The following is a 22,790-nucleotide window of genomic DNA, read 5'->3' on the forward strand; positions in this document are numbered from 1 at the left end:
ACCGGCCGCCAGCACAACCGCTGCAGCGGTCATGCCGTTCACCATGCCCTATATCCCGGGGGCAACCTGGCTACCCCAGTACTCAGGGGAGTCACATAGCCTTTTCCAAGTATACCCCCTCACAGAAGAGCAAAAAGTGAGCATTCTGGTGGCCCAGTTAATCGGGGCAGCCCAAAGGGAGGTAAAGTCCTGGTCACCTGGGAAGAAGAGGACTGTCAGAGAAATACTAGCCCGGCTGAAAGACACATTTGACACCCGCACCTTAGCCGAAATAAAGCTCAGATTTTATGGGTGCAAACAACGGGCACATGAAAGTATAAGAGACTATGCTCTAAACTTACAAGAGGCCCTGAGAGCCATTAAGCAGGCAGACCCTGACAGCGTGGGAAATGAAGACAAGCTGTTGACTGAACAATTTATTGAGGGTCTACTGTGCAATGCCCACCGAACCCAGTTGCGGGCAATGGCCTTACAGGACCCTGACCTGGACTTTGCACAGTTCAAGGACAGAGCCATCCGGGTGCTCCGAGAACCGGCACCAGGTGGCGCTGTGACCCACAGGCGCCCTGCTATCACTTATCACCAGGACGCGGCGCCCTTGTCTGCAGGGCCTGTGGGAGCTGATGCGCAGGCTTTGAACAATGACCCGGCTACAGACCTGCACCATCAGGTCCAAGAGCTGACTAAGAGCGTTGCCACGCTAACCAGAACTGTGCAGTCTTTACAGGTCTCTTCTCCAGGAAAGATCCAGCTGGCATCCGGACCGGAGGACGTCCCGTGGCACCGACTGAGGAGGACCCCACCGGCCAGAGGAAGACCCAGCGACAGATACAACGAGGACGGACGACCCATCTGCCGCCGCTGCAATCAACCCGGACATATGGCAAGGTACTGTCATTTAAACGGGCACAACCTGGGGTAGAGGGCCAACCCCCAGGCATAAGATCATCAGGCCCATCAAACTGGCGTGACAAATACGTAGGGGGACGTCCGGTCTTGCCTGTGGTACTGGATGGCATTCCTATGAGTGCCCTACTAGACACCGGGTCACAGGTCACCACCATCCCATACGTGCTCTTCAAGCGGTACTGGAATGACTCGGACATAACCCGCTACCCAGATGACGACCTGAGCATTATCGCCAGCAATGGTCAGTCCGTGCCACAGATAGGATTTAAGGAAGTGACCATCAAGGTCGGTAAAGTTGAGCTGCCGGCACAAGGACTGATCATTGTGGACATTGACCGTCGCGAGAGTCACCCAAAAATAACCCTAGGTACTAATGTAATCGAAAACTGTCTTGCAGAGGTGATTCTTATTTTGCAACAGGTTGCCAAGAACGCCAGTTCCAGCCAGCAGCGTGTGCTCCAAAAAGAGATCCGGGCACTGATGAAGCGGCAACAGGTGGAACTATCTGGTGGTGAGATAGGTAGCGTGAGAATGTGTGACCCGTTCCCTATTGCCATGCCCCCGAAAAGTGAGATGATGATTTGGTGCCGGGCAGCTATTGGTCTAAGAGGTAGAGACTACCAAGCAATGGTAGAACCCGTCTACTCAGACAGTAGGCCCACCATTTTGACAGCACGGGGGGTGGTCGATGTACGCCATGGGAGGCTGCCCGTCCGCATCATAACTATCGGGGAGAGAGAAGTATACCTGCCCCGGTATGCCACGCTAGCCAAATTGTTCACCATCAACCAGAACTCTGTACAGGCCGTGGAACCCTTGCCTCCATCTCAACCAGAGGAAGGTAACGGCTCTAAGAAACCAATGGAGGACTGGTGTCAGCAACTGCATTTGGGTACTGACTCCACTCCCTCACACCAAAAGCAGGGAGTCTACCGGGTGGTTCAAGAGTACGAGAGAGTGTTTAGTAAACACCCGCTAGACTTCGGGCGAGTAAAGGGGGTAGAACATCACATCCCCACGGGAGACCACCCTCCTATAAAGGAGAGATACCGACCCGTACCCCCTGCACACTATCAACACGCCAAGGGGATGCTAAAAGACATGAAGGAGGCTGGGGTAATTAGGGACAGCTGTAGCCCCTGGGCAGCTCCACTAGTCTTAGTGAAAAAGAAAGACAACACCATGAGAATGTGTGTAGACTACAGGAAGGTCAACCGTATCACACACAAAGATGCGTACCCGTTACCAAGGATAGAAGAGTCCTTAGCTGCATTAAAATCTGCTAACTTCTTCTCTACTTTGGATCTCACTAGCGGGTACTGGCAGGTTCCTGTAGCAGAGACGGACCGGGAGAAGACCGCATTCACCACCCCGATGGGACTCAGCGAATTTAACTGTATGCCGTTCGGGCTCTGCAACGCACCAGGAACCTTCCAACGGTTGATGGAATGCTGTCTGGGACACCGGAACTTCGAGACGGTCCTATTATACCTGGACGACGTCATCATCTATTCCAAGACCTATGAGGACCATCTGGAACACCTGGCAGAAGTGTTTGAAGCCCTGGCAAACTATGGCCTAAAGGTAAAACCCTCAAAGTGTCATCTACTGAAGCCAAAGGTACAGTACCTGGGACACGTGGTGAGTGCTGACGGAGTAGCCCCCGACCCTGACAAGATCACCATGATTAAGCACTGGCCAAGACCATCCAGCATAAAGGAAGTGCGGCAGTTCCTCGGGTTGGTAGGCTACTACCGAAGATTCATTCCCGGTTTTACCAAGAAGGCAGCTCCTATGCAGGACCTCCTGATAGGCCAGTCCAGGAAGGCCAAAAAGCAGAAGCCACCCTTCAGATGGGAAAAGCTGGAAGAGGAGTCCTTCCACCAGCTGAAGATGGCCCTCACGGGGGATGAAATCCTGGCGTACCCTGATTACAGCCAGCCCTTTATCCTCCACACGGACGCAAGCAACATCGGGCTAGGAGCCGTACTGTCCCAGATCCAGCAGGGGAGAGAACGGGTAATTGCTTACGCCAGCCGAAAACTGCGACCCACGGAAAGAAACCCTGAGAATTACAGCTCGTTCAAGCTAGAGTTCCTGGCAGTGGTGTGGGCAGTAACCGAACGTTTCAAGCATTACCTTGCCTCTTCCAGGTTCACCGTGTACACGGACAACAACCAGTTAACACACCTGGACACTGCAAGACTGGGTGCCCTGGAGAAGAGATGGATGGCCCGCCTGTCCAATTTTGAGTTCACGATCAAGTACCGGGCAGGACGCTCCAATACCAACGCGGACGCCCTGTCCAGGATGCCAAACCTACCGGACGAAGGGGAGGATCCGGAAGAATTGGAAGAGATCGAACTCCCTGCGTTTCACCGTCATGGGATTACCCAGTATTCCCACCGTGTGAGGGGCCAGCGATCCGCTACGTTCAACCCCTTACCCCACTACAACTGGGCGGAGACGCAAGACAGTGACCCCGCAGTCCATCTGGTGAAGGTAATGCTGACCCAGGCTGACACCCGCCTGGACCCAGACGCTCCGGAAGAGACCAAGCAACTGTGGACGGAAAAGAGCAGACTGTTTCTCTATAAGGAGAAGTTGTGCCGCAGAATGGTCAATTCCCGGACACATGAGCTGATCTGGCAGGTTGTGGTACCGAGACGGGACACAGCTATGGTGCTGGAGGCCTACCACAATGGGGCAGGGCACTTCGGATGGAAGAAGCTGGAGTTCCTGCTGCGTGAACGGTTCTACTGGATAGGCATGAGAGGAGCCATTGAGAGGTGGTGTAGAGACTGTGGCCCGTGCAATCTAAGAAGAAGGGACCGTGCCAGCCAGAGGACTCCCCTGCAGCCCATCATCACCAGGCAGCCGCTGGAATTGGTCGCCCTGGACCATGTTAAACTGGCTCCAAGCAGAAGCGGGTATGTCTACGCCCTAACCATCGTGGATCACTACTCCCGGTTCCTGGTGGTGGTCCCTGTCAAAGACCTGACGGCTCAGACAGCAGCCAGAGCCTTCCAGCTGCACTTCTGCTGCCCACACGGGTACCCAAACCAAGTGCTGACGGACCAAGGACCAGCCTTCGAAGCGGAGGTCTTCCAGGAGTTCTGCAACCTGTATGGCTGCAAGAAGATAAGAACAACGCCCTATAACCCCCAAACCAATGGACTCTGCGAGAAGATGAACCAGGTGGTGATAGATCTGCTAAAAACATTGCCCCTGGAAGAACGCAGTCTGTGGCCTGAGAAACTGCCCGATCTGGTGGATCTGTATAACCACATCCCGGTAGGTTCCACCAACTGTACCCCGGCTTACCTAATGCGAGCAAGACCTGGTAAGCTGCCTGTTGACCTGGATATGGGAGTCCTGATACCCGAGGACACCTCGCCAGAGACAGACTGGGATACAGAACGGCAGCAGCAGTACCGGAAAGTACAGGAGAGCGTCGAGCGACGCCTCTGTCAATCAAGAGAAAGGCAGGAGAGGACTTATAACCAACATGCTCCCGCTGTTCCCCTGGTACCTGGAGAGCAGGTCTTGAAAAGAAAAAGGCGGCTCCATAAGTTGGACGACCAGTGGGAAAAGGACCTGTACACCGTACTGCCCTCAAGCCACAATAATCCAAAGGTGTACGTCATCAGCAAGGATGGAGGAGAGACCACAGCCACTGTCTCCAGAGACCACCTGAAAAAGTGCCCTGAGAAGTTGCAAAGCACGGATGAAGATCCTCAACCCGTAGAGGAAAAGGAGGAAATGATCAGCACCGTACTCGGAGACTTTCCCCGGTCCTGGACACAAGTAAACAACGCTATCATGGTGCCCGTCCTCACCTTTCTCCAGCCAGCCCCTCAAGTGTCTACAGAAGACCAGGTAGAGCTGGAAGAGAAGCCGGCCCAGGAGGCAGAAGAGTCCACACCAGCAGTACAGGAGGATCAACCCTCTGCTAGTAGTGAGCCTGCCGTGCCCCTAGTGAGCCAAAGAGTGCGCAGACAGCTGCCCAGCTTACCCATAACACCTCCTACACCCTGTAGTGCAGGACCAGTTAGTGAGCTCCGTAGGTCCACTAGAGTCACTAGAGGTCAGATGCCCGCTCGCTGGAAACTCTAAACTAATGCACTGTAAATTTACCTGTTTCTTGAAAATGTTTATGGTTTATGTTTGTTGCCTGTTATTAATTATGTTTCTCAGTTACCCTGCAGATTTATTTGGACTAACAGGTTATGGACACTGGATAACCGGAACAATTCTTGTAGATAGTTGCACCTTGGTGCCTCTTGCGAAGACGGCCGCGGAAGAGAAAACCTGTCTGGCGTGGCCTCCTTGCGGCCCAAAGTAGCTAGCTCCAGCCTTGCAGCCACGCCCAGGGCCAACGCAAGGGGTTTGCTTTGGACAGGTCCCCTACTTCGCTTAAAGCTTCACCTTGGGTGATATGGACACCCGGTTGCGGACACGCCGTGACCTTTAAAGAACTAAAGCTTCTTGTAAATATGTTATTGTGTTATTGTTATACCCTGTATTTATGTTTCTTTAAAAATGTGTTTAGTCCCGGAGTACTAAAATTTACTAGGGGGGAATGTGGCACCCCAGGGGTCTGGTTACCACAGTAATAGAAATATTATGTCTGAGAGCAAGTGGGAGGTTTCTCTGGTCAGGAGCCCTAAGCATGCAACACGGCCCACCCAGACCTGGGAGGGGAGGAATCTGCCCTTATAAACTGGGTCTGGGGCGGGATTAGTGAGTGAAGTCCCAGACAGAGACGCAGTCAGGTCTGGAGGACAGCAGACACAGGGAAAGTGACAACAGGAGCTCTGTAGGAGCAGGAGCGAGTGCCAGAGGCTGGAAGCTAGAAAGCTCGCCTTGGCTGAAGACACTAAACCCGGACACGGAGTCCGAGGCTGTGGGGACATCCAGGTCCAGCAGCAGAATCCAACCGGCAGGGGATTCCATGTCCTCTGGCCTTAGAAACCCGAAGGCACGGTCACAAGCAAGGGACCAGCGCCGCCATCGTGAAGCGGAGGCTAACGGAAGGCCCCAAGTCACCGGCCATACGGGTGAGCACCACACGATATACTCAGGGACGTGGGCTACTTCTACCCGCATAGAGCAAGGTAGCCAGGAAAGAGTGCAGATAGTCAGGGAGGCCTACAACTCCACCTGGCCAGGGGAGATCCTGCTTGCTCACAGACTGACCAGGCCCCTACTGCTAACCAGAACTCCCGGGAGGGTCTGCTTTATACCATCAGTAAAAACCCTGAACTGCACCACACGTCTGTGTTTCATCGCCGCACCAGCACCATTACTACTGGGACGCTCACACCATCACTCCCATCATCCACACTAGCTGCCCTGAGGCAATACTTCTCCCGTGGGGAGTTATTCCATACTCGGCTGCGCAAACTACATCAGCCTCAGCGGTCGGCAGCGCAGCGGCGGTCCCCACTGACCGCAATCCACTGGTGGCGTAGTCGAACACTTATTATAACACCAATAGACTGCCACTGGTTTGACCGCCCTGGGCACGGACCGGGTCACCGCCACGGAGGACTACAACCCCCCAGCGATCCGGCTCCGGGTATCCCCCTGCACAGCACAGGCCCAGGGGGCGAGTCACTTGCAAGGAAAAAACACAAGAGAGAATGAAGCAAAAATCAAATCATTGATCATTTCACACAAAACTCCAAAAATGGGCCCGACAAAAGTATTGGCACCCTCAGCCTAATACTTGGTTGCACAACCTTTAGCCAAAATAACTGCGAACAACCGCTTCCGGTAACCATCAATGAGTTTCTTACAATGCTCTGCTGGAATTGTAGACCATTCTTCTTTGGCAAACTGCTCCAGGTCCCTGATATTTGAAGGGTGCCTTCTCCAAACTGCCATTTTGAGATCTCTCCACAGGTGTTCTATGGGATTCAGGTCTGGACTCATTGCTGGCCACCTTAGAAGTCTCCAGTGCTTTCTCTCAAACCATTTTATAGTGCTTTTGGAAGTGTGTTTTGGGTCATTGTCCTGCTGGAAGACCCATGACCTCTGAGGGAGACCCAGCTTTCTCACACTGGGCCCTACATTATGCTGCAAAATTTGTTGGTAGTCTTCAGACTTCATAATGCCATGCACACGGTCAAGCAGTCCAGTGCCAGAGGCAGCGAAGCAACCCCAAAAAATCAGGGAACCTCCACCATGTTTGACTGTAGGGACCGTGTTCTTTTCTTTGAATGCCTCTTTTTTTTTCCTGTACACTCTATGTTGATGCTTTTTCCCAAAAAGCTCTACTTTTGTCTCATCTGACCAGAGAACATTCTTCCAAAACGTTTTAGGCTTTCTCAGGTAAGTTTTGGCAAACTCCAGCCTGGCTTTTTTATGTCTCAGGGTAAGAAGTGGGGTCTTCCTGGGTATCCTACCATACAGTCCCTTTTCATTCAGACGTCGACGGATAGTACGGGTTGACACTGTTGTACCCTCGGACTGCAGGGCAGCTTGAACTTGTTTGGATGTTAGTCGAGGTTCTTTATCCACCATCCGCACAATCTTGCGTTGAAATCTCTCGTCAATTTTTCTTTTCCGTCCACATCTAGGGAGGTTAGCCACAGTGCCATGTGCTTTAAACTTCTTGATGACACTGCGCACGGAAGACACAGGAACATTCAGGTCCTTGGAGATGGACTTGTAGCCTTGAGAGTGCTCACGCTTCCTCACAATTTGGTTTCTCAAGTCCTCAGACAGTTCTTTGGTCTTCTTTCTTTTCTCCATGCTCAATGTGGTACACACAAGGACACAGGACAGAGGTTGAGTCAACTTTAATCTAAGTTAACTGGCTGCAAGTGTGATTTAGTTATTGCCAACACCTGTCAGGTGCCACAGGTAAGTTACAGGTGCTGTTAATTACACGAATTAGAGAAGCATCACATGATTTTTCATAGGGTGCCAATACTTTTGTCCACCCCCTTTTTTAGGCTTGGTGTGGAATTATATCCAATTTGGCTTTAGGACAATTCTTTTTGTGTTTTTTTCATTGAAGACAAATTAAATGAAGAGAATAATACCAAAGAATTTGTGATTGCAATCATTTTCAGGAAGAAACTGAGTATTACCTGACAGAATTGCAGGGGTGCCAATACTTTTGGCCACCACTGTATGTGCAGTAGTTTCAAAGATGAGGTAATTATTTTGTTTAATCATCTTTCTTACCTAAATGTATCTTGGTCCATGTCCACTATGTCAGTCCTGGACACACAAGATAAGTAGAGATATGTTACTTACTTTCTTACTTCCAGCACACTTAGGAGTATAGTTTGGGCCTCTGCTCCCATTTCAACAGATGTGGATCCCAGCCCCAAATTGTTATATGTAAAGGTACATGGCATTTATATTCTGTCTGTTGTCATTAAAAAATAACATTGCATTAAATCATTAATTATACTCATCATAATTAATATAAACCTGGCCCAAAAGGTAGTATTTCAGATACAAAGCTCATAATTCCCTGAATAGAATATATGTAAGACTTATAAAATTCTATCTCCCAGCAGCCACCACTAGAGGGAGCTTATGAGCTTACTGCATACTGGTTATACATTGAAATCAATAATAAAGCCGTATGCATTCAGCTCCCTCTAGTGGTGGCTGTAGAAAACCATAATTAAATATAGTATTACTTAGCTATGACGATTTAAAGGAATTATGAACTCTGTATCATAAAAATTGGAACCATGCCTGCTATAGAGCAGAAAATTACAGACAATTATTCCTTATAGGTCTTGAATTTACACATGTTAAATACAAGATATAACTGCAGATGATAAGTACATGTAAGGTATATAGTAAAATAAAACCAATTTCTGCATAGGGTTCACTGTTATATCTTGCTATAATGCCCACGTCATTGTCTCATTACAGGAGTATGGACTTATCTGTTACTAATATGACATCATACATGACATATTTCTTGATCGTTAGGATTGGGACTCCCACACTGCTGTCCTCCAGCTCAATGCCAATCCGCCTCCGGTCAAGAAATTTCAGAAGCCCACCTAAAGCGCAGACCTGAGAAAAGAGCAAGAAATCCACATATAAAAAACATCAGCCATTGTGAATGGTGGATCCTGTGTTATCTACTGTATATAGAGGTGTTATCAGTCATTGTACAAGAGGAGGAGAAGGTGAGCTGTGACATCTATTGTGAATGGTGGACCCTGTGTTATCTACTGTATATAGAGGTGTTATCAGTCATTGTACAAGAGGAGGAGAAGGTGAGCTGTGACATCTCCTATTGTGAATGGTGGATCCTGTGTTATCTACTGTATATAGAGGTGTTATCAGTCATTGTACAGGAGGAGGAGAAGGTGAGCTGTGACATTTCCTATTGTGAATGGTGGATCCTGTGTTATCTACTGTATACAGAGGTGTTATCAGTTATTGTACAGGAGGAGGAGGTGAGCTGTGATATCGCCTATTGTGAATGGTGGATCCTGTGTTATCTACTGTATATAGAGGTGTTATCAGTCATTGTACAGGAGGAGGAGGTGAGCTGTGATATCACCTATTGTGAATGGTGGACCAAGTGTTATCTACTGTATATAGAGGTGTTATCAGTCATTGTACAGGAGGAGGAGGTGAGCTGTGATATCACCTATTGTGAATGGTGGATCCTGTGTTATCTACTGTATATAGAGGTGTTATCAGTCACTGTACAGGAGGAGGAGGTGAGCTGTGACATCACCTATTGTGAATGGTGGATCCTGTGTTATCTACTGTATATAGAGGTGTTATCAGTCATTGTACAGGAGGAGGTGAGCTGTGACATCACCTATTGTGAATGGTGGATCCTGTGTTATCTACTGTATAAAACCAGGGGAGGAGTCCTGAGGAGATAATTTGCATATTCCCACTGCATTTTGGGGAAAGTGAAGAGTCTCCGCGAGCTCAAAGAACACTGGATTTTGGCTGTTGGAGCTGAAAAGAGGACATCGGTAAACCAGGGGAGGAGTCCTGAGGAGATAATTTGCATATTCCCACTGCATTTTGGGGTAAGTGAAGAGTCTCCGTGAGCTCAAAGAACACTGGATTTTGGCTGTTGGAGCTGAAAAGAGGACATCGGTAAACCGCGCGCCTACTGGCGCGCGCATTTTGAAGCTTTTTTTTTTAAGCTTTTTTCACTGTTTTCAGAACATTAACAATAAGAACATGGAAGAGTCCAGGAGCCATTTGGTGAGCTGCATATCCTGCTACATGTTCACAGACTTGCCAGTGGAAAAGCCAAACTTCACATGCCAGAAATGCAAGCTTGTGTCCCTGTTGGAGGAAAAGTTGCGAAATCTAGAAGAGAGGTTAACTACCTTGAAAATCATTAAGGAAGGTGAAGAGTTCTTAGACAGAGCAGAATTATCTCTTCATGATACAGAAAGAGAAGAAATTCGAACTGCACCTGACGAAACAGAGGAATGGAAGCATGTGACCCACAGAAGCAGGAGGATCGAGAGGCAGTCAGCACCCATACTGCTCAGGAACCAGTACCAGGCTCTCACGCAGGAGAACCATGAAGAAATACAGCAAAATAAGACTTTGCCAGCAATGAATAACCTTGTAAGCCCTCAGAATCCTCCTGGATGGAGAAAGAAGAATGTTGTGAAGAAAAAACGGAGAGTGGTGGTCATGGGGGATTCCCTGTTAAGAGGAACAGAGGCCGCTATCTGCAGACCAGACATAACCTCAAGAGAAATGTGCTGTCTTCCAGGAGCAAAAATTAAAGATGTGTCTGACAGGATATCAAGACTCTTCAGACCTACAGATCACTACCCATTCCTGCTAATACATGTGGGGACAAATGACACCGCAAGAAAGGACCTGGAAACCATCTGCAGTGACTTTGAAGACTTAGGCAAGAAAGTGAAAGAATTGGGAGCGCAGGTGGTCTTCTCATCCATCCTCCCAGTGGATGGCCATGGAACAATGAGGTGGAATAAGATTCTACAGGTGAACAACTGGCTACGTCGATGGTGCCGTCAACAAGGATTTGGATTTCTGGATCACGGAATGAATTACCTATACGATGGACTACTTGCTAGAGATGGGGTGCACCTTACGAAGACTGGAAAACATGTATTTGGAAGTCGCCTTGCTACACTCATCAGGAGAGCTTTAAACTAGAACAATGTGGGAAGGGAAGCAAAAGGCCAGAAAAAGCCATACAGCTGACAAATACTATTGAGATCTCTGCTACTGGAAGTGGAAAGGAAGAACAAAGACAAAACAATTTAAATAATAAAAATATGGGAGGAAGAGAAACCAATCACAAACTAAAATGTTTTTATACAAATGCACAAAGCATGGGCAACAAACAAGGAGAATTGGAACTACTAACGCAGGAAAAGGAATATGATGTCATTGGAATCACTGAAACTTGGTGGGACGATACACATGATTGGAATAAAAGGCTAAAAGGATACAACTTATTTGCAAGAAACAGACTTGATAAACGAGGAGGAGGTGTTGCATTGTATGTTAGAAAAGCGTATATCTGCACAGAGATTGAAGCTTCAGAGACTGGGAGTTCTGTGGAAACTGTTTGGGTAAGAATACAAGGAGAGAACAACGGAAAGGACACCATTGTAGGCATTTACTACAGGCCACCTGGGCAAACTGAAGATATGGATGAACTCTTTATGTATCAAATGGCCAAGTTCTCCAAAAACTATGACGTAGTGGTCATGGGAGATTTCAACTAACCAGACATTTGTTGGGAATCTCTCTCAAGTAAAACTAACAGGTCAAGCAAATTCTTATCCTCTCTTGCTGACAACTTTATCTTCCAAAAGGTAGGGGAGAAAACAAGGGGATCTGCTACTTTGGATCTAATCCTTATAAACAGGGAGGAAATGGTTGAGGAGGTAAAGGTGGCTAGGACCCTAGGAGGCAGCGATCATGCTATTATAGAATTTTGGATAACTAGAGGAGGAAGACATGTGAAGACTCAAACTTCAAGGTTAGATTTTAGAAAGGCAGATTTTAAGAGACTCAGAAAGAGAATAGGAGGGATCCAATGGCTGGATGTCCTTAAGGACAAAAATGTCCAGGAAGGATGGGAAATTTTAAAAAATGAGATTCTCAAAGCACAATCGTTAACAATCCCGAAAAGTAGGAAGAATGGGAAGCATTTAAGGAAACCAGGATGGATGAACACAGAACTTAAACACATGCTAAAAAGAAAGAAAGAAATGTTTATTAAATGGAAAGAGGGAGGCATATCTAAAGAAGATTATAATGCAGTCTGCAGATCCTGTAGGGCATGTATCAGGTTAGCTAAAGCTGACAATGAATTAAGGCTTGCAAGAGATGTCAAAAGCAATAAAAAAGGATTTTGGGGGTATGTCAAAAGTAAAAGAAAAGTCAAAGATGCTATAGGATTTTTACAGGATGAAAATGGAGAAATGGTAAGAGAGGATGTTGAGAAGGCCGAACGTTTTAATTCTTATTTTGCATCTGTTTTCTCTCAGAAAGAAAATGTAACATCAACTGATCTCCACTGTCCTTTTAAAGGAATAGAGGAATCCAAGTTATCTGTAAACAGAAAGATTGTGAGGGAATATTTAGCTAACATAAATGAGTTCAAGTCTCCAGGTCCAGATGAATTACACCCCAGAGTACTGAAGGAGATCGTAGAAGAAATTTTAGAACCACTCTCCATAATCTTTGAAAATTCTTGGAGAACAGGAGAAGTCCCAGAAGACTGGAGAAGAGCAAATGTTGTTCCTATCTTCAAAAAGAGGAAGAAGGTGGACCCAGGGAACTATAGGCCGGTGAGTCTGACTTCTATACCAGGAAAGATCTTTGAACAAATTATTAAACAACATGTATGTAAGTACATGGATAAGAATGAAGTGATTAACCAGAGTCTGCATGGGTTTGTAACTAACAAGTCATGTCAGACTAACTTAATTTCCTTCTATGACAGAATCACTGACTGGGTGGATCAGGGAAATGCTGTAGATATAGTATATCTTGACTTCAGCAAAGCATTTGACAAAGTATCTCACACCATCCTTATTGAAAAAATGACCAAGTATGCAATGGACCAGGCAACTGTTAGGTGGATTCATAACTGGCTTAGTGATCGGACTCAAAGGGTGGTTGTAAATGGCTTCACATCCAGCTGGATGAATGTCTCAAGTGGGGTACCACAGGGCTCCGTCCTGGGACCTGTATTGTTCAACATCTTTATCAATGATTTAGATGAAGGAATTGAGGGTAAACTGATTAAATTTGCTGATGACACAAAGCTAAGAGGGATAGCTAATACTAGAGAAGAGAGAGAGAGGATTCAAAAAGACCTAAATAAACTGGAGCTGTGGGCAGCAACCAACAGAATGTTTTTTAACAGGGAAAAATGCAAAGTACTACATCTGGGCAATAAAAATGAAAAAAGCATATACAGAATGGGAGGAATAGAGCTAAGCAACAGTATATGTGAAAAAGACTTAGGTATACTAATAGATCATAGACTGAACATGAGTCAACAGTGTGATGCAGCAGCAAAAAAGGCAAATACAATTCTGGGATGTATTAACAGAAGCATACAGTCTAGATCACGTGAAGTCATTATCGGTCTTTACTCCTCTTTGGTCAGACCTCATCTGGAATACTGTGTACAGTTTTGGGCACCACATTTTAAAAAAGACATAGACAAACTGGAGCAAGTTCAGAGAAGAGCGACCAGAATGGTGACTGGTCTGCAAACCATGTCCTATGAGGAACGGTTGCAGGATTTGGGAATGTTTAGCTTGCAAAAAAGAAGACTGAGAGGAGACTTAATAGCTGTCTACAAATATGTCAAGGGCTGTCACATTGTAGAAGGATCATCTTTATTCTCATTTGCACAAGGAAAGACTAGAAGCAATGGGATGAAACTAAATGGGAGGAGACACAGATTAGATATTAGAAAAAACTTTTTGACAGTTAGGGTGATTAATGAGTGGAACAGGCTGCCACGAGAGGTGGTGAGTTCCCCTTCAATGGACGTCTTCAAACAGAGGCTGGACAGACATCTGTCTGAGATGATCTAGTGAATCCTGCTTTGAGCAGGGGGTTGGACCAGATGACCCAGGAGGTCCCTTCCAACTCTACCATTCTATGATTCTATGATTCTATGTATACAGAGGTGTTATCAGTCATTGTACAGGAGGAGGAGGAGGTGAGCTGTGATATCACCTATTGTGAATGGTGGATCCTGTGTTATCTACAGTATACAGAGGTGCTATCAGTCATTGTACAGGAGGAGGAGGAGGTGAGCTGTGATATCACCTATTGTGAATGGTGGATCCTGTGTTATCTACTGTATACAGAGGTGTTATCAGTCATTGCACAGGAGGAGGAGGAGGTGAGCTGTGATATCACCTATTGTGAATGGTGGACCTTGTGTTATCTACTGTATATAGAGGTGTTATCAGTCATTGTACAGGAGGAGGAGGTGAGCTGTGACATCACCTATTGTGAATGGTGGATCCTGTGTTATCTACTGTATATAGAGGTGTTATCAGTCATTGTACAGGAGGAGGTGAGCTGTGACATCACTTATTGTGAATGGTGGATCCTGTGTTATCTACTGTATATAGAGGTGTTATCAGTCATTGTACAGGAGGAGGAGGTGAGCTGTGACCACCTATTGTGAATGGTGGATCCTGTGTTATCTACTGTATATAGAGGTGTTATCAGTCACTGTACAGGAGGAGGAGGTGAGCTGTGACATCACCTATTGTGAATGGTGGATCCTGTGTTATCTACTGTATATAGAGGTGTTATCAGTCATTGTACAGGAGGAGGTGAACTGTGACATCACCTATTGTGAATGATGGATCCTGTGTTATCTACTGTATATAGAGGTGTTATCAGTCATTGTACAGGAGGAGGTGAGCTGTGACATCACCTATTGTGAATGGTGGATCCTGTGTTATCTACTGTATATAGAGGTGTTATCAGTCATTGTACAGGAGGAGGAGGTGAGCTGTGACATCACCTATTGTGAATGGTGGATCCTGTGTTATCTACTGTATATAGAGGTGTTATCAGTCATTGTACAGGAGGAGGAGGTGAGCTGTGACATCACCTATTGTGAATGGTGGATCCTGTGCTATCTACTGTATATAGAGGTGTTATCAGTCATTGTACAGGAGGAGGTGAGCTGTGACATCACCTATTGTGAATGATGGATCCTGTGTTATCTACTGTATATAGAGGTGTTATCAGTCATTGTACAGGAGGAGGAGGTGAGCTGTGACATCACCTATTGTGAATGGTGGATCCTGTGTTATCTACTGTATATAGAGGTGTTATCAGTCATTGTACAGGAGGAGGTGTGCTGTGACATCACCTATTGTGAATGGTGGATCCTGTGTTATCTACTGTATATAGAGGTGTTATCAGTCATTGTACAGGAGGAGGAGGTGAGCTGTGACATCACCTATTGTGAATGGTGGATCCTGTGTTATCTACTGTATATAGAGGTGTAATCAGTCATTGTACAGGAGAAGGAGGAGGTGAGCTGTGACATCACCTATTGTGAATGGTGGATCCTGTGTTATCTACTGTATATAGAGGTGTTATCAGTCATTGTACAGGAGGAGGTGTGCTGTGACATCACCTATTGTGAATGGTGGATCCTGTATTATCTACTGTATATAGAGGTGTTATCAGTCATTGTACAGGAGGAGGTGTGCTGTGACATCACCTATTGTGAATGGTGGATCCTGTGTTATCTACTGTATATAGAGGTGTTATCAGTCATTGTACAGGAGGAGGAGGTGAGTTGTGACATCACCTATTGTGAATGGTGGATCCTGTGTTATCTACTGTATATAGAGGTGTTATCAGTCATTGTACAGGAGGAGGTGTGCTGTGACATCACCTATTGTGAATGGTGGATCCTGTGTTATCTACTGTATATAGAGGTGTTATCAGTCATTGTACAGGAGAAGGAGGAGGTGAGCTGTGACATCACCTATTGTGAATGGTGGATCCTGTGTTATCTACTGTATATAGAGGTGTTATCAGTCATTGTACAGGAGGAGGTGTGCTGTGACATCACCTATTGTGAATGGTGGATCCTGTGTTATCTACTGTATATAGAGGTGTTATCAGTCATTGTACAGGAGGAGGTGTGCTGTGACATCACCTATTGTGAATGGTGGACCCTGCGTTATCTACTGCAGGGTCGGTCTGGGCTGGCGGGATACCGGGAAATTTCCCGGTGGGCCCCGCCCCTGCTGCAGAGTAGAGGGGGGAGAAGAGAACAAAAAAAAATCCTGCAGTTTTAAGGGGCACGGGCCCTTTAAAAGCGCAGGCACAGTGTATGCAGGGACGCGCGCACGCAGCGTTCATTACCTGAACCACCGCGGCGCACGTCCCAGTGAAGCAGCTGAAGCTGCGTGTCTCCCTTCGCCAGCCGGCGTATGATGTCATCGTCATGCGCCTGCTGTGAAGGAGGCGCGCAACTCAGGAGAAGGAGGACACCGCACGGGATCGCAGGAAGGTAAGAGGTGTGTGTGTGTGTGTGTGTAATGGTCTGGACACACAAGGCGGGGGCCAGCAGGACACACAAGGGGGGGCCCAGCTGGACAGACCCACAAGGGGGGGGCCCAGCTGGACAGACACACAAGGGGGGGCCCAGCTGGACAGACACACAAGGGGGGGCCAAGTTGGACAGACACACAAGGGGGGGGCCCAGCTGGACAGACACACAAGGGGGGGCCCAGCTGGACAGACACACAAGGGGGGGCCCAGCTGGACAGACACACAAGGGGGGGCAAAGCTGGACAGACACACAAGGGGGGGCCCAGCTGGACAGACACACAAGGGGGGGCCCAGCTGGACAGACACACAAGGGGGGGCCCAGCTGGACAGACACACAAGGGGGGGGCCAAGCTGGACAGACACACAAGGGGGGGCCAAGTTGGACAGACACACAAGGGGGGGGCCCAGCTGGACAGACACACAAGGGGGGGCCAAGTTGGACAGACACACAAGGGGGGGGCCCAGCTGGACAGACACACAAGGGGGGGCCCAGCTGGACAGACACACAAGGGGGGGCCCAGCTGGACAGACACACAAGGGGGGGCAAAGCTGGACAGACACACAAGGGGGGGCCCAGCTGGACAGACACACAAGGGGGGGCCCAGCTGGACAGACACACAAGGGGGGGCCCAGCTGGACAGACACACAAGGGGGGGGCCAAGCTGGACAGACACACAAGGGGGGGCCAAGCTGGACAGACACACAAGGGGGGGGCCCAGCTGGACAGACACACAAGGGGGGGCCCAGCTGGACAGACACACAAGGGGGGGCCCAGCTGGACAGACACACAAGGGGGGGCCCAGCTGGACAGACACACAAGGGGGGGCCCAGCTGGACGGACACACAAGGGGGGCCCAGCTGGATGGACACACAAGGGGGGCCCAGCTGGATGGACACACAAGGGGGGCACAGCTGGACGGACACACGAGGGGGGGCCCAGCTGGACGTACACACGAGGTGGGGCCCAGCTGGACGGACACACGAGGGGGGGCCCAGCTGGACGGACACACGAGGGGGGGCCCAGCTGGACGGACACACGAGGGGGGGCCCAGCTGGACACACGAGGGGGGGCCCAGCTGGACACATGAGGGGGGGCCAAGCTGGACACACGAGGGGGGGCCAAGCTGGACACACGAGGGGGGAACCCTGGCTGGACACGCAAGGGGGGGGGCCCTGGCTGGACACGCAAGGGGGGGAGCCTTGGCTGGACACGCAAAGGGGGAGCCCTGGCTGGACACGCAAGGGAGGGGAGCCCTGGCTGGACACACAAGGGGGAGCCCTGGCAGGACACACAAGGGGGAACCAAGGTGGACCCAGGCAAAGGGGGGTGGGCAGGATGGGTATATGGGGGGCAGGCTGGACACATGGAGGCCAGGATGGATATATGGGGGGCAGGATGGATATATGGGGGGGGCAGGATGGATATATGGGGGGGCAAGATGGATATATGGAGGCCAGGATGGATATATGGGGGGGGCAAGCTGGACTTATGGAGGCCAGGATGGATATATGGGGGGGGGGGCAGGCTGAACACATGGAGGCCAGGATGGATATATGGGGGGGGCTAGGATGAATATGTGGGGGGGGCGGGCTCGATACACATGGGCTAGCATAAATATATGGAGGGGTACGCTGGATATATGGGGGGTGTCAGGATGGATATATGCAGGGGGTAAGGGCAGTATGGATATATGAGGGGAGAGGCTGGACACATGGAGGCCAGGATGAATATGTAGAGGGCAGGCTGGACACATGGAGGATATATGGGGGGGACATATGGGGGCGCAGGCTGGAAACATGGAGGCAAGGATGGATATGTGGGGGGGCAGACTGGCACATGGGGGGGCTAGGATGGGTATATGGGAGGGGGCAGGTTCGATACACATGTGCTAGGATAAATATATGGAGGGGTCACACTAGACAAATGGTGGCCAGAAGGGACATATGGGGGTGCCTGGCTAGACAAGGGACTTAATTACTGTTTGGGAGCCAGATTGAGGAACATACTTTATTAGTTTATGGTGACCAGTGGGGAACATTATTACTTTAGATTCCAATTATTATTACATTATTACTTCTGTAATATAATTTACTTTTTAGGAAATTGTTTTCCATGGGATGGGACAAAAGAGAGGTCCTGTTACTGTGCAGGACGGCACTATGTTGCTTTTTTTCTTCAACTGGTGTAGTGTAGAGGTCGGGGGGGGGAAGTGGGAATATTCTCTAGAAGAGATCAGTTATTAATAACTGTGTGTTATTTTCTGCATCGATGATTACTGGCTGGAAGAAGTGATGGCTGTCTGTGCCAGATGAAGAAGAAAAGCGAAGATGAAGGACTTCACCTAGAGACATCACTGGTGAGTCAGTGTATTACATGTACACTTACACTACACACGTGGTCAAAATTGTTGGTACCCCTCGTTTAATGAAAGAAAAACCCACAATGGTCACAGAAATAACTTCAATCTGATAAATTACAAATTTTTGAAAATGAAGAGATGAAGGTCAGACATTGATTTTCTGCTTCCACAGAATTTTAAAAAAAATTAACCTCATGAAATCGGCCTGGACAGAAATGATGGTTCTTCTTCTTAACTTAATATTTTGTTGAACCTTTTGAGGCAATCACTGCAATCAAACGATTCCTGTAACTGTCAATGAGACTTCTGCACCTCTCCACAGGTATTTTGGCCACTCCTCATGAGCAAACTGCTCCAGTTGTCTCGTGTTTGAAGGTTGCCTTTTCCAGAATGTTTCAGCTCTTTCCAAAGATGCTCAATAGGATTTAGGTCAGGGCTCATAGAAGCCACTTCAGAATAGTCCAATGTTTTCCTCTTAGCCATTCTTGGGTGTTTTTAGCTGTGTGTTTTGGGTCATTATCCTGTTGCTAGACCTGCGACTGAGACCAAGCTTTCTGACACTGGGCAGCACATTTCTCTCTAGAATCCCTTGATAGTCTTGAGATTTCATTGTACCCTGCACAGATTCAAGACACCCTGTGCCAGGTGCAGCAAAGCAGCCCCAGAACATAACAGAGCCTCCACCATGTTTCACAGTAGGGACAGTGTTCTTTTCTTGATATGCTTCATTTTTCCATCTGTGAACATAGAGCTGATGTGCCTTGCCAAAAACTTCAATTTTTGTCTCATCTGTCCATAGTACATTCTCCCAGAAGCTTTGTGGCTTGTCAACATGTAGTTTGGCAAATTCCAGTCTGGCTTTTTTACTATTTTTTTTTCAACAATGGTGTTCTCCTTGGTCGTCTTACATGAAGTTCACTTTGGATCAAACAACGGTGGATAGTACGATCTGACACTGATGTTCCTTGAGCTTGAAGTTCACCTTTAATCTCTTTAGAAGTTATTCTGGGCTCTTTTGTTACCATTCATATTATCCGTCTCTTTGATTTGTCATCAATTTTCCTCCTGCACCCACGTCCAGGGAGGTTGGCTACAGTCCCATGGATCTTAAATTTCTGAATAATATGTGCACCTGTAGTCACAGAAACATCAAGCTGCTTGGAGATGGTCTTATAACCTTTACCTTTTAACATGCTTTTCTATAATTTTCTTTCTAATCTCCTGAGACAGCTCTTTCCTTTGCTTCTTCTGGTCCATGTTGAGTGTGGTACACACCATGTCACCAAACAACACAGTGAGTATCTGTAGCCCTATATACAAGCACAGTGAGTATCTGTAGCCCTATATACAAGCACAGTGAGTATCTGTAGCCCTATATACAAGCACAGTGAGTATCTGTAACCCTATATACAGGCACAGTGAATATCTGTAACCCTATATACAGGCACAGTGAGTATCTGTAACTCTATATACAGGCACAGTGAGTATCTGTAACCCTATATACAGGCACAGTGAGTATCTGTAGCTCTATATACAGGGACAGTGAGTATCTGCAGCCCTATATATAGCACAGTGAGTATCTGTAGCCCTATATACAGGCCCACTGACTGATTACAAGATTGTAGACACCTGTGATGCTAATTAGTGGACACAACTTTATTTAACATGTCCCTTTTGTCACATTATTTTCAGGGGTACCATCATTTCTGTCCAGGCCGATTTCATGAGTTTAATTTTTTTTTTAAATTCAGTGGAAGCAGAAAAGCAATGTCTGACTTTCATTTGTTCAGTTTCATAGATTTTTAATTTATTATTACTTTTGTCAGATTCAAGTTATTTCTGTGACCATTGTGGGTTTTTCTTTCATTAAACGAGGGGTACCAACAATTCTGACCACGTGTGTATATAGTATATACAGAACTCCTGTGTATGTCACTGGTGATCACTATATTATGTATACACTATATACAGAGCTTCTGTGTATAATGTCACTTGTGACCACTGTATTACCTGTGCACTATATACAGAGCTCCAGTGTATAATGTCACTGGTGATCACTGTATTACCTGTACACTGACACTATATACAGAGCTCCTGTGCATAATGTCACTGGTGATCCCTGTATTACCTGTACACTATACACTATATACAGAGCTCCTGTGTATAATGTCACTGGTGACCACTGTATTATCTGTACACTATATACAGAGCTCCTGTGTATAATGTCACTGGTGACCACTGTATTATCTGTACACTATATACAGAGCTCCTGTGTATAATGTCACTGGTGACCACTGTATTACCTGTGCAATATATACAGAGCTCCTGTGTATAATGTCACTGGTGACCACTGTATTACCTGTACACTATATACAGAGCTCCTGTGTATAATGTCACTGGTGACCACTGTATTATCTGTACACTATATACAGAGCTCCTGTGTATAATGTCACTGGTGACCACTGTATTACCTGTGCACTATACACTATGTACAGAGCTCCTGTGTATAATGTCACTGGTGACCACTGTATTACCTGTACACTATATACAGAGCTCCTGTGTATAATGTCACTGGTGACCACTGTAATACCTGTACACTAAATACAGAGCTCCAGTGTATAATGTCACTGGTGATCACTGTATTACCTGTACACTGACACTCTATACAGAGCTCCTGTGTATAATGTCACTGGTGAACCCTGTATTACCTGTACACTGACACTATATACTGAGCTCCAGTGTATAATGTCACTGGTGGTCACTGTATTACCTGTACACTGTACACTATATACAGAACTCCTGTGTATAATGTCACTGGTGATCCCTGTATTACCTGTACACTGACACTATATACAGAGCTCCTGTGTATAATGTCACTGGTGATCCCTGTATTACCTGTACACTGACACTATATACAGAGCTCCTGTGTATAATGTCACTGGTGGTAATAACAGTGTTGTTAGTATTGTGGTTTGTATTCATGATCAGTATTGTAGTATTTGGTCACTTTGGGGTGGTAATATGTGGTCTGGTCATGGTGTGGCCGTATTTGTTCCTTGTATGTAGTATTATTCGGTCACTATGTGGTGGTAATATGTGATCTAGTCATGGTGTGGCGATATTTGTCTCTTTTGTATGTGGTATTATTGGTGTTGATATAGTGGACTGTGTTGTGTATGGCAGTCATTTTGTTCTTGCTGATATTAACTAGGAAAAGATTTTTTTCCATTAGGCCACAGCCCCACCATCAGTATTCGGTCAGTATTTTTTCTCAGGAGTAGCTGCCAAAACCAGGAGTGGGTGATAAATACAGAATTGGTGACTTGTTTCTATTATACCTTTTCTCTGATTGTTCCTCACCTGGTTTTGGCTCCCACTCCTGAGAAAAAATACTGACCAAATACTGATAGTGGGACCGCAGCCTTAGAGATTAAATACTTGGACCAGAGCGGCAGAGATGCACTTACAGGGGTTCTCTGGTGAAAACAAGTAATCACCTCTCCACAGGATCAGTGATGATATTGATTGGTGGGGGTCTGACTGCTGGGACACAATCGGCAGAATGTGGAGCTTTTCTCCCCATTAGACTGGAGCGGCATGTGAGATGCGACCACTCATCCAGTCATTCCCTCAGTGACTGTGAGCGCTGCTCTTTTTTGGAAGCTGCATTTTAAAATGGGGATAAGTGTCCTGTCAGGGATGAAACTTCCCCATTCTTCTGATAGGTGCGTTTTCCAATGTTCGGACCCAAACGATCAATAAGTGATCACCGATCCTGTGGATCCCATGGATCGGTGATAACTTGTTTTAACCAAAGAAGCCCTTTAATGCAAACTACCGTAATTGTACATCCCAGTTATAGTGGTGCACAGTAGATGTGCAGGAGCCGCCAGTCAATGCTCCACTATAACAGGGAGAGCGGATAACAGATATTTGCATATGGCTGTAGGT

At 47.2% G+C, this 22,790-nt stretch overlaps 1 protein-coding gene across 1 annotated transcript in view; it reads right to left on the reverse strand.

Moving 5' to 3' along the window:
• MSH5 (mutS homolog 5) overlaps nt 1-22,790 on the reverse strand; it is a 74,260-nt gene that overhangs the window by 39,792 nt on the left and 11,678 nt on the right. The window contains exons 6-7 of the mRNA XM_073638005.1: nt 8,852-8,961; nt 8,107-8,142 (exon numbers count right to left, since the gene is read on the reverse strand). Of these exons, the coding sequence (XP_073494106.1) occupies nt 8,107-8,142; nt 8,852-8,961 (146 nt within the window). The remainder of the gene's footprint in view (nt 1-8,106; nt 8,143-8,851; nt 8,962-22,790) is intronic.

This window comes from Phyllobates terribilis, unplaced genomic scaffold (genome assembly GCF_046119375.1).
Source record: "Phyllobates terribilis strain yellow unplaced genomic scaffold, ASM4611937v1 Scaffold_7__3_contigs__length_470593459, whole genome shotgun sequence".
NCBI lineage: Eukaryota > Metazoa > Chordata > Amphibia > Anura > Dendrobatidae > Phyllobates > Phyllobates terribilis.